This window comes from Vombatus ursinus, unplaced genomic scaffold (genome assembly GCF_900497805.2).
Source record: "Vombatus ursinus unplaced genomic scaffold, bare-nosed wombat genome assembly UNPS02014176.1, whole genome shotgun sequence".
Classification (NCBI taxonomy): domain Eukaryota; kingdom Metazoa; phylum Chordata; class Mammalia; order Diprotodontia; family Vombatidae; genus Vombatus; species Vombatus ursinus.
This window is the reverse complement of record NW_020953954.1, coordinates 1764440-1777388: the sequence shown is the minus strand read 5'-3', so window position 1 is coordinate 1777388 and position 12949 is coordinate 1764440. Positions and strand designations below refer to the sequence as shown.

Genomic DNA, 12949 nt, shown 5'->3' with positions numbered 1-12949 from the left:
CCTTCCTCCCTCCTCTCTCCCTTCTTCCTTCTTTCCTTCTGTCCTTCCCTCCCTCCCTTGCTTCTATCCTTCCTCCCTCCTCTCTCCCTCCCTCCCTCCCTTCCATCCTCTTGTTGACAGATTGAGGAACTAGTGAGGGTCCAGAGGAGGTGATGAAGGTGGTGAAGGACTTTGGAATCATTCTATGAAGGTCTGATGAAGGACCTAGGAATGTTTCACTTGAAGGGGAGAACATGGTGGCTGTACCCAAGCACGCTCTGAATTGGCCCATGGAAAAGGAAAGCTCCAAAGGGGTGGATTTAGGGGTGAGAAGAACCTCCCGGGAGTTGGGGTGTCTAAGAGGGAATGGGTGATCTTGAGTGGTAGTGAGCAGCACCCCCTGGAGGTCAGGCAGACACTGCATACCTACTCTTTGGTGAGGCTAGAGAGGTGCCCAAGGTGCCCTCCAGCTCAGAGCTCCTGTGAGTGGTTACAAGCCAAGCCCTATCAGAGTCACCTGGGCCCGGGGGGCTCAGCCCTGAGTCTGCACAGAGGTCTCAGCTCATGGAACCCACTCCAGCGTGTGCCACACTCCTCGAGTCCCTGGGCAGCTGCCCCTGAGGCATGGCTGAGGTTTCCTTAATTGAGACCAGCTGCTTCCCTTCGAAGGCCTAGCTCCTGAAATATTGATGGGCCCCAGGCTCGTGTGATGATTACTGAGCACTTTAGAGAAGGCCTCCGGAAGCCGCTCAGAGCAGGGAGGGAGCAGCTGCAGGCTGTGGAGGGGCTAGGGCTGGCAGAAGGAACAGAGTCGGTCATGAGGGGCCAGCCAGATCCCCGGCAGCAGTGACTGGGGAGGAGAGACCAGGGCCTTGGGTAAGCCTGTCCCCTCACTTGGGTGACACCAGGTCTGTGTTTATGAAGCACCTACTATGTGCCAGGCACCATGCTAAGCACTGGGGATACAAAAAGAGATAGAAGACAGGCGCTGCCTTCGGGGAGCTCACCATCTAATGATAAAGGAGTGGCCCTCTTCCTGCTGGGTGCCTGTTCCTTCGACCTAGCTCCCCACTCAAGCCACCTTTGAGAAACAAACACCTGGAAAAACAGCTGTCTAGTGGTCAGTTTGGCTCAGAGGTGCAAGCTCATCAGGGCTGGACTGAGGGGCACAAGGGACACTAAGCGATGCAGAAGTGCAGTAGGAAGGGCCTTGGGCTCCAGGGCAGGTAAGGAGGCGAGGCTCAGCCTTTCCTGGGGCTCTTCCTGAGGTTCTAGGAGGCTGGAGAGTACCCAGCCCACCAAGGCTGAGGAGGAGGCTTCCCTCCTCAGGGGCCCCATGGCCGGCACCCCACAATCTTTCTGCTTCCCTGCATTCCCTTGTCCCGTAGAAGTCACTGCAGGCATCAAGGGTTCTTTCCTCCCACTTCCAGGCTATTATGACCTGAGGCACTGAATGCTCTGGATCTTGTCAGGCAGTTTTCCCCAGACTGAGCATTAGCCTTGGGATGGAATTTTGTTTGCGTGGCTCTGGCCCTGGTTTTTCTGCGCAGGGAGCGTCACTAACCCCTGGGCTTCTCTGTATGGTCTGGTTTGGGCTCTCCTGAGCAGGGCAGGGGCAGGGCTGCCCCCTGGTGGCCCCAGCCAGCCTAGACAGCCAGGCCAGCGAGAAGGAGACCAGGTGAATGCACTGACCCTGTAGTGGTCCCAGTCTCAGCATAAACATCTCATAGGCCCCTGGTCGCCAAAGAAAGGCTCCTACAAACATTCTTTTCTTTTGTTGGTATGTGACCTTGAGTTAGAAATCAAAGTTTAAGGGTGGGTTACAGGCACAGGGCACAGGCAGCATGGTGGGAAAAGGCAGAAGGAAGCAAGCATCCATTATGCACCTAATGTATGCCAGGCACTGGGCTAAGTACTTCACAATTATGATCTCCTTTGATCTTCACAACCACCCTGGGAGGGAGGGGCTATTACCCTCATTTCACAGTTGAGGAAACTGAGGCAGAGGGAATTGAAGATGCTTGCCCAGGGTCACCCAGACTAGAAAGTCTGAAGCTAGGAGGAAGCCAGGGGGAAGAGTTAAACACCAAGAACTCAAACATGGAAGGCCCCAGGGACTGGGGGTACCATTGGCTACCCCAAGGAGATGAGGATTCAAGGCTTAGATGTGATGATCTCAAGGTGCTAGTGGCACATGCAGGGAAGTCATGAGCAGGCAGCTGGAGATGAGGGTCTGGAGCTTGGAAGAGAGGCCCAGGCTCCATCAGGGGATGGGGTGGGTCCTCTGCCTCAAGGGAGCAAGTTTCTGAGGGAGAGAACATATGGAGGATGAAGGAGAGGAATGGATTGTCTGACAAACCCTGGGGCCACCTGATCATGCACATGGGAGAAGAAGGAGAGGAAACAAGAGGGGAAGGGGGGAGGGAGAGGAGGAGGAAGGGGGAGAGAAGGGGGAGGGGAAAGAAGAGGGGGGGGGCGGGGGGGGGGGGAAGGGGAACCATTCAAGGAGATGGAGGAGCTCAGAGAGGGAGCCAGGATGATGCCTACCTGGAAGCCGGGGACAGTGAGGGAGTCCAGGGCAAGGATTTGACAAACTGAGGTTGCCTTGGCATGGGCTGTCCCCTGCTCCTCTGCTTCTTGTCTCACTGGCCAGTTGCAGCTTTTTTGAGTTGCAGCTGAAATCCCCGTTTCCCTGTAATGCTGGTGCCCTTCCTGTCTTGACTAGCCCCAGTTTATCGTGGCTAGAGCTTGTTTGTACAATGTTATTATCTCCCTCTCTCCACTTTGTGAGCTCCTCGACTGGCATTTGTCTGTGTATCTCTAGAGCTTAACAGTGCCTTTCTAGCACATAGTAGGCACTTTATAAATACTAGTTGACTTGACCTGAAGAAAGAAAGAAGAGCGCCTGGAGGCAGCAATGGGGGAGGCCAGTGGGAGCGCCTTTACAGCTCAGATTCTTGTACTGACTGCCCATTCCTGCCCACATCTGCCCCCTTTGACTTCCCATTGCATCACACATGACCTTCATGGACCCTGAAAGCCATTGGACTGCCTTAGTCAGGTGGCACCATCTTGGACTTCCCATTCCCCCAGCCCAGCCTGGCTCTTACCTTCATCAGCACTGACTCGCTGAGCTTCTCTCGGTTCACAATTTTGATCGCGACCTTTTGGCAGGTGACGCAGTGAACCCCCAACTTCACAAGCCCTGTGGAGGAGAGAGGAGAGGGCATAGGTTAAAGATGTCTCCAGACCTTGTGCAGAAGCCCTTCCCTGCACTGTTCAGCAGCACTCCTCACCCCATCCCCATGAGATGAGGGGTCTTAGATTGAGCTGGAAGGGCCCTTAGAGGAGGAAACTGAGGTCAGGGAGGCGGTGCTCAAGGTCACAGATGGGATAGCCAGAAGATCTGGAACTTGGACCCAAGCACCCTCATACCGTGCTAGGACAGTTAGGTCCTAATAGCAGTCACAATGGTGAACTGATAGAGAGAGAATGGGACCTGCATGTCAGGAGACTCGAGCTTGAATGCCGCCTCAGACATGAACTAGCTACGTGAACTTGAGTAAGTCACTTCTCTCTGTGACCCTCAGTCTCATTTGTCAAGTAAAGATCATAGAATGGTGGTAAGGAAAGTGGCTTGGAAAAAATCCCAGTGTTCAGAAAGGGGAGCAACCACAGCTATTGTAATTATTGTCTTTGTTGTTATCAGAAGCAGCATTGTCATGGGTGTTCCACCCCCTCTGACCCCCAGCCTTTCGTTCTCTAGCTAAACAGGCCCAGTTCCTCACATTGAGACTCCTAAGGTCTGGTCTTGGCATCATTTGATATCCTGGCTGCTCCCGGTTAGCCAGAGTTTCTCCTTTGGATCAATACAGTAGCCAGAACTGAGCCTTCCCTCTGGCCACCAGCTTCTTCCCCACCCCTCCACCCTCTTCTGCCTCTTCCTCTGAAAACTGCCATCGAATCACCACCACCTTTGTCTTCTGAAATGGTGTTACTGGGCTGCTCTGTCATTACTCTCCTGAACACTGGGGCTTGGGACTTTCCAGACCAGGCCACCACTCTCCACTATGTGCTGACTCCAAAAATAGAATATAAGCTCCTTGAATTCAGATGGGCTTTGCTTTAATATTCACGTCCTCAGCTCATAGAATAATGCTTAGTAAATGCCTTCCCTTCCTCCCTTCCTTCTTCCCTCCCTCTTTCCCTCCCTTCCTCTTTCCCTTCCTCCCTTCCTTCCTCCCTCCTTCCCTCTTTTCATCCTTTTCCTCCCTTCCTTCTCCCCTCCCTCCCTTCCTCCCTTCCTTCCTTCCTTCCTTACTTCTCTCTCCCTCCCTCCCTCCCTCCCTTCCTTCCTCCCTCTTTTCCTCCTTTTCCTCCCTTCTTCTCTCCCTCCCTTCATTCTTTCTTTCCTTCCTTCCTCCCTCCCTCTTTTCCTCCCTCCCTCCTTCTTTTCCTCCCTCCCTCTTTTCCTCCCTTTCCTTCCTTCTCCCCTCCCTCCCTCCCTTCCTTCTCCCCTCCCTCCCTTCCTTCTCCCCTCCCTCCCTTCCTTCTCCCCTCCCTCCCTTCTTCTCCCCCTCTCTCCCTTCCTTCTCTCCCTCCCCCCTCCCTTCCTTCTCTCCCTCCCCCCTCCCTCTCTTCCTTCCTTCATTCTTTCCTTCCTTCCTTCTTTCTTTACTTCCTTCCTTCCTCCCTCCCTCCCTTCCTCCCTCCCTTCCGCCCTCCCTCCCTTCCTTCTCCCCTCCCTTCCCCCTCCCTCCCTCCCTCCCTCTCTTCCTTCCTTCATCCTTTCCTTCCTTCCTTCCTCCCTCCCTCCTTCCCCCTTCCCTCCTTCCCTTCCTCCCTCCCTCCTTCCCTTCCTCCCTCCCTTCCTCCCTCTTTTCCTTTTTTTTTTTTTGGCTTTGGCACATAAGAGATGCTAAATAAATGCTTGTCAGTTGGCTGATTGATTGACTTCCACCTCACTCTACTGACTCATATTAAGCTTGTGGTCCACTCTTCCCTCCCCCAGTTTCATATAGAGGAAAACTCTTTGTAGGAGCTCCTGAGACTCTCAATCTGAGCAGGCAGGAAGTGTTGGGATCGAGAAAGGGAAGGGCGGCAGAGGTAGGGCGGGGGGAGGAAGAACAACATGAGTCTGCCTTGCTGGCAGAGAGCATTTGTTTGGGTCTCATGGGTGAGTGTGAGAGAGGGTGGGGAGGGAAGAGCCGGAGCAGGGAAACGTGCAGCCCCAGCCCCTTGCTCTCCCTGGGAAGAATGCTCTGGCTCCTGCTGCAGAGGGATGGATCCCTGGGGCCAGCTTCCCAGCTGCCTTTGATCCTGGTGCAGGAGCCCTGTGATTTCAGGTCAGAGAAGCAGCAAAGAGCAGAAAAGAGGGGGCCAAGGGGAAGTGGAGGGGGGAGGCAGGCGACATCTTTTCATTTATAATTCAAAGGGCCCACTAGATGAGAGGCAGAAGTCAGCACTCAGCTCTAAGGACTCACTCCCTGTAAGAAGAAGGTCTGGGCTGGGGCTGCTGGGAGGGCCCTGGGAGTTTGGGCCAGCCACTCAGTGCCTGGGGAGGAGCTCTGACCACCCACCTGCTGGAGGCCAATGGGGCCAGGGCACCTGGGGCTGGTCTCTGTGCTTCTGTGGGGAGGGGGAGGGGCACACCTTCAGCCAGCCCAGCCCCTCCATGCCAAGCTTTCTAGGGCACCAATGCCTAAGAGGTAACCCACCCTGCCTCCTCCAGCCCTCTACTGTCATAGACAGCACCTGAGATCAGTAATGAGCTGGTCCCAGGCTCTTTGGGTTGGGAATCTTGACTGAACTGTAAGCCCTCAGAGGGTAGAGGCTCTGCTTTCTTCTCCAGACTCCCTGTAACACCTGAGCCAGGGCTGGGGAGGGGGGTTAGGGCTATAAATAGACAGACATCTTGCAATTTCCTCTGGTTCCTTTTTGCATGGTGTGATGGAAGGGGCAGCAGTCCCAGATCTGCCTCTTATTGCCTGTGTGATCTTAGGTAAGCTCCTTCCTCAATCTCATCCTCAATATTCCATCTGTAAAATGAGGAGAATGAAGGTTTCTTCCAGCTATGTTTCTGTGATTGAGCTGGAGACTGGATGGCTTCTGGCTCATTTCCAGTAGTACCTGACAAGTCCAGTTTGGGACTAGGGGATTGCAGGCAGATGGCTGGAATAATATGGATTTTGATGGGACAGAGAAAGAGAACAGGCATGTTGCCCCCATGGACTAATATATTGATTTGGGGGCTTCAGGTCCTGAAATGTTGCTGAATGCTTGGATCAAACCAAGACCAAAGGGAAAAGAATCTTCAACATTCTTTAACCGATGAAGAAATGACTTGGTCAGGGTGATGGGATGGAGCTGGTCACCTAAAAATACCTAATACTTTCATGGGGAAGAGGGAGGGGACTTGCTTGACCGATCCCAGAGAAGAAAACTAAAAGTCTTCTCTCATCTCTGTTCACCTCCTCCAGAGCCTCCTTGCCAACTTCCACTGTCTGGCAGCCCAAGGCAGAGACAATGCCCTGAAAGAGCCCGCTATCCTACTTTAGAAAAGACCCCAAAGACTTCAGTTCACCCCCTCCTCCACCTGGCCACCCTCTCCCTCCCCTACCAACTCCAGGTCTGGAACCATAAACCAAATCAAATCAACTCTGCCATTGTTCATGGATGGGATGTGTCAATCTACTCCTCTGTGGCCCCACTCCAGTAAACAGACAGTGACTCCTTTAGTTTTGAATTTTTATGATAATTATCTCTTTCCCTCTCCCAAACAAAGAACTCCAGGTCGCCATTCCCTTCCCGCCCCAATTTGGAAGAAAAAAAGAAAAAGAATTTTTGCCCTGAGATAGTTCCCTGGAGGTTCTAGAGCAGTGGTTAATTTATACCTTATTAATAGAAAATGTGCCTGTACCCTCAATATGTGTATGGTGATTTATTTATGAAAATTATGTACATTATATGTATATTATATACATATACATATACATTAACTAGTTATAACTAGTTACATTAACTAGTTATACTAGTTGTATACATTAGAAAACTTGCACAAAATAGAACATAAAAAGGATGAGACAGTGATGACATAAAATTTGATTCTAGAGTGAATAGGGAGCCAGTGTAGTTTAATGAGCAGGGGAGGGATGTGACCCAATCTATGCTTTAGTTCTACCAAGAGGAGAGAGGGCAAAGACTTGAGGCAGGGAGACCAATGAGAAGGTGGTGGTTGGGTGAGTAAAGAGAAGGGGATGGCTATGTGAACATAGAAATGACTAGACCTGGTCACTGATTGGATGTTAGATGGGGGTGGGGTGAAGGACAGAGAAGAGCTGAGGATGACCCAGAGGGGGTGAACCTGAGCAACCAGAAGACTGGGCTCCCTTAATAGAAATGGGAAAGTTGGTGAGAGAAAAGTGTGTGGGGAGGGGAGAGAATGTAATGAGATGTAAAGTGAGGACCCAACCCATCTATGCCTATTCATCCTGGGAGATTCCCTTCCCCCCCCTCCAGTGATGATCACCTTCAAGAGCAAATATCTGTTTGGCATTCAAAGTCCTTCATGACTTGACCCTCTCCTACCTTTCCAGGCTTCTCATACCTCACACCACTGCCCCCTCCCTCCTTCCCCCCACCCCCACACTGGCTTTGCTGCTGCTCCTTAATCAAGACCCTCCATCTCCTGCCTCCAGACACTTTCTCTGCCCTACCCCCCACCTGGAATATTCTTTCTCTCCCTCTCTCTGTCTCTCTCTGCCTCTCTCTCTCTCTCTCTCTTCCCCCCTCCCTCTCCTTCTCCCTCTCTCTCCTCTCTTATTCTTTATTCTCTCTTACTCTTCTCCCTTCTCTCTCTCCCTCTCTCCCTCTCTCTCTCTCTCTCTCCCTCCCTCGCTCTCTCCCTCTCCCTCTCCCTCTCCCCCTCTCCCCTCTCATCTCCACCTCCAGGCTTCCTTTAAGTCCCAGCTGAATCCCAGCTTCTAGGAGAAGTCCTCCAATTTGCAGTGTCTACACGTTGTCCTCCCCGTTAGACTCCGAGCTCTTTGGGACTAAGGGTTGTGCATTTTGTTTCCTTTCATTGCATCCTCAGCAGTTATCACAACGCCTGGAACATGTTATTGTTGTTGACTCATTTGCAGTCATGTCTGACTCTTCACGATCCTGTTTGGGGTTTTCTTGGCAGAGATACTGGAGCAGTTTAACATTTCCTTCTCTAGCCCATTTTACAAATGAGGAACTGAGGCAAACAAGGTTAAATGACTTGCCCAGGGTCACACAGCTAGTAAGTGTCTGAGGCCAAATTTGAACTCATGTCTTCCTGACTCCAGGCCTAGCACTCTGTGCACTGTGGCGCCTCCTACCTGTCCATTTGGAACATAGTCAGCATTTAATAGAGTCTTGTTGACTTCTTGATTGGGGGGGGATGCGTCATAGTGACAGGTGAAGTTGCGTTGGGGATCAAGTCCCATGATTTGTTATTGCATGGAGCCCGACTTCTATTCCATCTTTCCACCCTTCGGTTCACTGCCCCCTTGGCTTTCAGGCCATAGCCTCAGCTCTAGGGGTGGGCAGTGGAGATGACCTTGGCAGGGTTGTCTTTGCCACAGCTCCTCCATCCCTTCCCCTGCCCTGAGCTACATTTTGAGAATCTCGGTCAGGCCTGATGCTTAAGGAAACTAATAATTGCTTTAATGACTCAGTCCTCTAATTAAGCAAATGTTTATTTTCCTATTGTGATCCTTCTCTCTAATTATTGTCTTTAAAACAAACAGACACGGCACCCAATGCATGGAGCACAGCCTTCAGTGCCAGGATGGATGCCCAGGGGGTGGGCACCTCTGTAGGAGGGCTGAGTGCAGCCCAGGCTGCCTCCTGGGAGGGCTTTGGCTGCTGCTGCTGTGTGGTAGAGCAGGCCAGTGGCCAGGCGCTGGCTGTGGGGCCAAGGCTCTGCACTCCACTGGCCAGGCTGGTCCTCCTTCTAGCCTCCTCCCTTTAACAGACAAGTGAGGAACACTGGACTAGTGCCTCATTCATTCATTCATTTACTCATTCACTCACTCATTTGTTCATTCGTTCATTCACTCATCAAACATTTCTTGAGCTTCCACTGTGTGTCAGGCACTATATGGCACTATGTTGGGGATACAGAGGCAAAAACAGAACAGTCCCTGACCTCAAGGAGTGTCCATTCTGTTTGTGGGGGGAAAGGGGGAGGGCACTAACACACAGGAGCAGTAAGAAGGGCCTCGAGTGAGAGGTGGCTCCTGAGCTGACCCCCAAAGGAATCAGGATTTGGGGAGGTGGAGGCAGGGAGGGGGCTGGTTGGTGCCAAGCCTTGGAGACAGGGAGGCAATGTCATGGATAGGTCCTAGCAGGTAGACCAACTTGACCCAAGCACCAGAATCAGGAGGTCCCTTCGGGCTAGAAAGAAGTAGTGTGAAAGCCGCTCCCAAGAGAGGTGTCCTGTTTCATCTCTCCTGGAGAGGTTTGGGGGTTCTTTCACCTCTGTGCTGGGCATCCTGGCTCATGAAGGGCAGAACCGAATGCTTTATGAAGAGGATTTAGGGAATTTGTGTACTTCTACAGCAGGCAGGGGCTGTGCTCCTCTCAGTGAGCACAGGCTGGGTGCCCCCTAATGCTCGGTCTTGGGTTTTCTACCCTCTCCCACGGTGAGCTCATCAGCTCCCAGGGTCTGTGTCTTAACCACACAGATGACTCCTGGCCCTCTGCGGCCAATCCTGGTCTCTGTCCCTCTGGTCCTGAGTCAGTGACCACCTGCTCAGTATTTCAGACTGAATGGTTCAGGCATTTCAAACTCAATGGGTTCCCTCCCCTCCCCCCAATCTTTCCTATGTCTGTTGAGCATCCTCCTCCTCCTAGAGGTTTACTGGACTCTTCTTCTTTCCTCATCCCCTTCCCCAGAGGACTTGTCACCTCCCCAAATCCCTCAAATCTGCCCTTTTCTGTTCCTTCAGGTAGTAACCAGCCTAGCTCAGGGACCCTTCACCTCCTGCCTGGGCTACCACAACAGCCTCTTCATTGACTGTGCCCGTTCTAGTCTCTGTCCTCTCCTCTATTCTTCACACAGCTGCCAAAATAGTCACCAATAAGACTGTGTAACTCCCCTGCTCAAAAGCCTCAGTGGCTCCCTAGTGCCCCTAGGACAAAATGCAAAATCCTAATTTGTGTGCAAAGTCCTCTCCATCTGCTTCCTGTCCACCTTTCCAACCTTATCTCCTATTTCTCCAGTTCGTGAACTCTAAGCACTGAAAACTGGCCTCCTCACTGTTCTGCCATCTAGGTCTTTGCACAGGCTGTCCCTCTGGTGCTCGAATAAACTTACTTATTGTTCAGTCGTGTCTGACTCTTCATGACCCCATTTGGGTTTGTTTGGTTGGGTGTTTTTTTTTGGCAGGTACTGGAGCAGTTTTCCATTTCCTTCTTCAGCTCTTTTTACAAATGAAGAACTGAGGAACAGGGTGAAGTGACTTGTCCAGGGTCACACAGAGAGTAAGTGTCAGAGGCCGGCTTTGAACTCAGGAAAATGAGTCTTCCTGATTCCAAGCCCAGTGTTCCACGCACTATATCACCACCTAGCTGACACTTCCTCCTTACCTTCAGGTCTCAGAATCTGTGACTTCCTTTAAGGCTGAGCTCAGATACTATTCCTCCTTGAAACCTACTCTTTCTCTTTCTCTCTCTCTCTCCCTCTCTCTCTCTCTCCCTCTCTCTCCCTCTCTCTCCTGCTCCCTCGCTCCCTCTCCCTTGCTCCCTCTCTTTCTCTCCCTCTCTCTCTCTCTCTCCCTAGCTCCCTCTCCCTCGCTCTCTCTCTTCCTCTCTCTCTCTTCCTCTCCTTCTCCTACTTCTCTCTCTCCCCTCAAATTACCTTGAAATTATGTCTTGGAATTCATGTTGGAACCTCCCCCCGCCAATAGAATGCAAATTCCTTAAAGAAGGGACTGTTTCTTTTCCCCCCCATGTTTCCAGGGCAGACCATGTCACGTTCCCCATAGTAAGTCTTTCTTGTGTGGTCCTGAACATCTGGGGAAGGGACTAGCTGGCCACTCTGGGGCAAGCCACTCTGGCCCATGGCACAAACTAGCACCACCTGGCCTGCTGTTTGATCTGAGGGGAGGCGACCTAAGATATGGACCCAGAATTGGATGCCTGTATGCCCCTGGACCAGCTCTTTCCCTTCTCTCTAATTGCCTCTGTTCATCCATCTGCTAGATAATGGGAGTGGCCCATATGATGCCCAGGAGCCTGTCTGAAGTGGTTCTGAAGCTCTGAAGCCTTTCCCCTGGCCCCCTCCCTCATGGAGTTGGGGCTGCTCATCAAGCTGCCTCAGCCTGAGCATCGTCAAGCAAGGGAGGTGAGGGCTGGAGCGAGAGAATGGGAGGCTGGGGAGCAGACAAAGGAGTCTAGCCATCTAACAGTGGGATTGGATCGAGCATTCATTAATTATGCATTTCAGGGACGGTTTTAAAGGAGTTGTTTTTCTCTTGGAAGAAATAATCAGCCCAAGACCAGTCAAATACTGGGAATTCTGCAAACCCCTGGGGCCTGCTTAGCCCGTGGAGCTTTGACAAGTGTGCTGGCCTGAGAGTCAGGAGTCTCAGCTGGGCTCCTCCAGGCATGACCTTGGGCCAGTCACTTCCCTCCCCTCCCCTGGGATTCTTCATTTGTTAAAAGGAAAGAAGATTCCATGACCTGCTCCCTCCCCTTGAAATGAAATAATAGCAAGGCGTGGGGGTTGGGGGGACACTTTCTAAACAGAACTGAGTTATAACTAGCAGCCTCCAGGGCTTGGGCAGGAAGAGCCTGGACCTGTGCCCAGAGCAATGGGATTCAAGGACCAACTGCCACTGAGGGTCATCTGACTTTGGATATGCCCCAGTCCCTCTGCCTGCCTCAGTATCCTCCCCTGTGAGGGAAGGGCTTGGCCTAAACTGCCTGGAAGATTTCTTCTAGCTCTAAATGCTGCATGATCACTCCTCCACTCCCAGGATACAATGAGCTTATCCATCGTTCAGCTTGGGTCAGTGACATCACTGAGGTAAGGACCAGCTGAAACATCTGAAACACCTTCGGGGATCTTATGGACCATAGAATCAGAAGGGAGCTTAGAGACCATCCAGGCAAGCTTTAATGTTCCAGCTGAAAACCAGGGAAACGTTGCGGCTCGCCCAAGGTTGTCTGGGTAGGGTGTGACTGAGGCAGGGTTGAAGCCCAGCTCTTCTGTTTCTGAATCTCCATCGCTGCTTGTTCCTCTGTCTGTCCTCTCTCCTCTCCCCCTCGTCCCTACCAGCTGGAGCCCTGGTAAGCAGGCCAGTGGGAGGGATCTGGAACATCCCAGGTGCTGGCCTAGACACACTTTGTGCAGGCAGCCTCCTTCAGGTTCTACTGACTGCCTGGGGAGGGATGGCCACCAGTCTGCGCCTGAAGGACCAAGGAGTGCTGGAGTGGAAGGCAAGGAAGGATGCGGAGATGGAAAGCTCCATTGTGCCAAAGGGATAATTAATTGACCAACCACACAGCTGTCTCATGACGACTCTCTCAAGAAGCAGATAACTTTTACGCTAATGACTCAATGACTCCATTATCTGTGTCAGGGATAGGGCTCCACTCACTGCATCTCTGCTGGTACATGGGACTGTGGCTGGCCCAGCATCCCTAGGAAAGGAAGAAGGGATGAAAGCTACCTGGGCTGAGGAGCTCGGGCCGGGCGGGCGGCCACAAGGCCCCTTACGCTGCCTCCATGGAATGGACCCAGACTGTTCACTGCTTTCCCTCCCCCTCCCCCTCCTCTCCCCCTCCCCCTCCTTCCACTCCTCTTCCTCCTATAGGACACTTGCTTTCCTCTCAGTTGGGGGACCTGCTCCTTTCTAGTTCTCTTCTGCCTTTTCAGTCTGCTTACTGAGGCGATCATATGTCTTTTGCTCTCTCTCTCTCTCTCTCTCTCTCTCTC

At 52.2% G+C, this 12949-nt stretch overlaps 1 protein-coding gene across 3 annotated transcripts in view; it reads right to left on the bottom strand.

Annotated features, from left to right (window-relative positions):
• BRSK2 (BR serine/threonine kinase 2) overlaps positions 1–12949 on the bottom strand; it is a 167617-nt gene that overhangs the window by 76121 nt on the left and 78547 nt on the right. For all 3 annotated transcript variants that reach the window (XM_027860212.1, XM_027860213.1, XM_027860214.1), the window contains exon 2: positions 3090–3184. In XM_027860212.1, coding sequence (XP_027716013.1) covers positions 3090–3184 — 95 coding nt within the window. The remainder of the gene's footprint in view (positions 1–3089; positions 3185–12949) is intronic.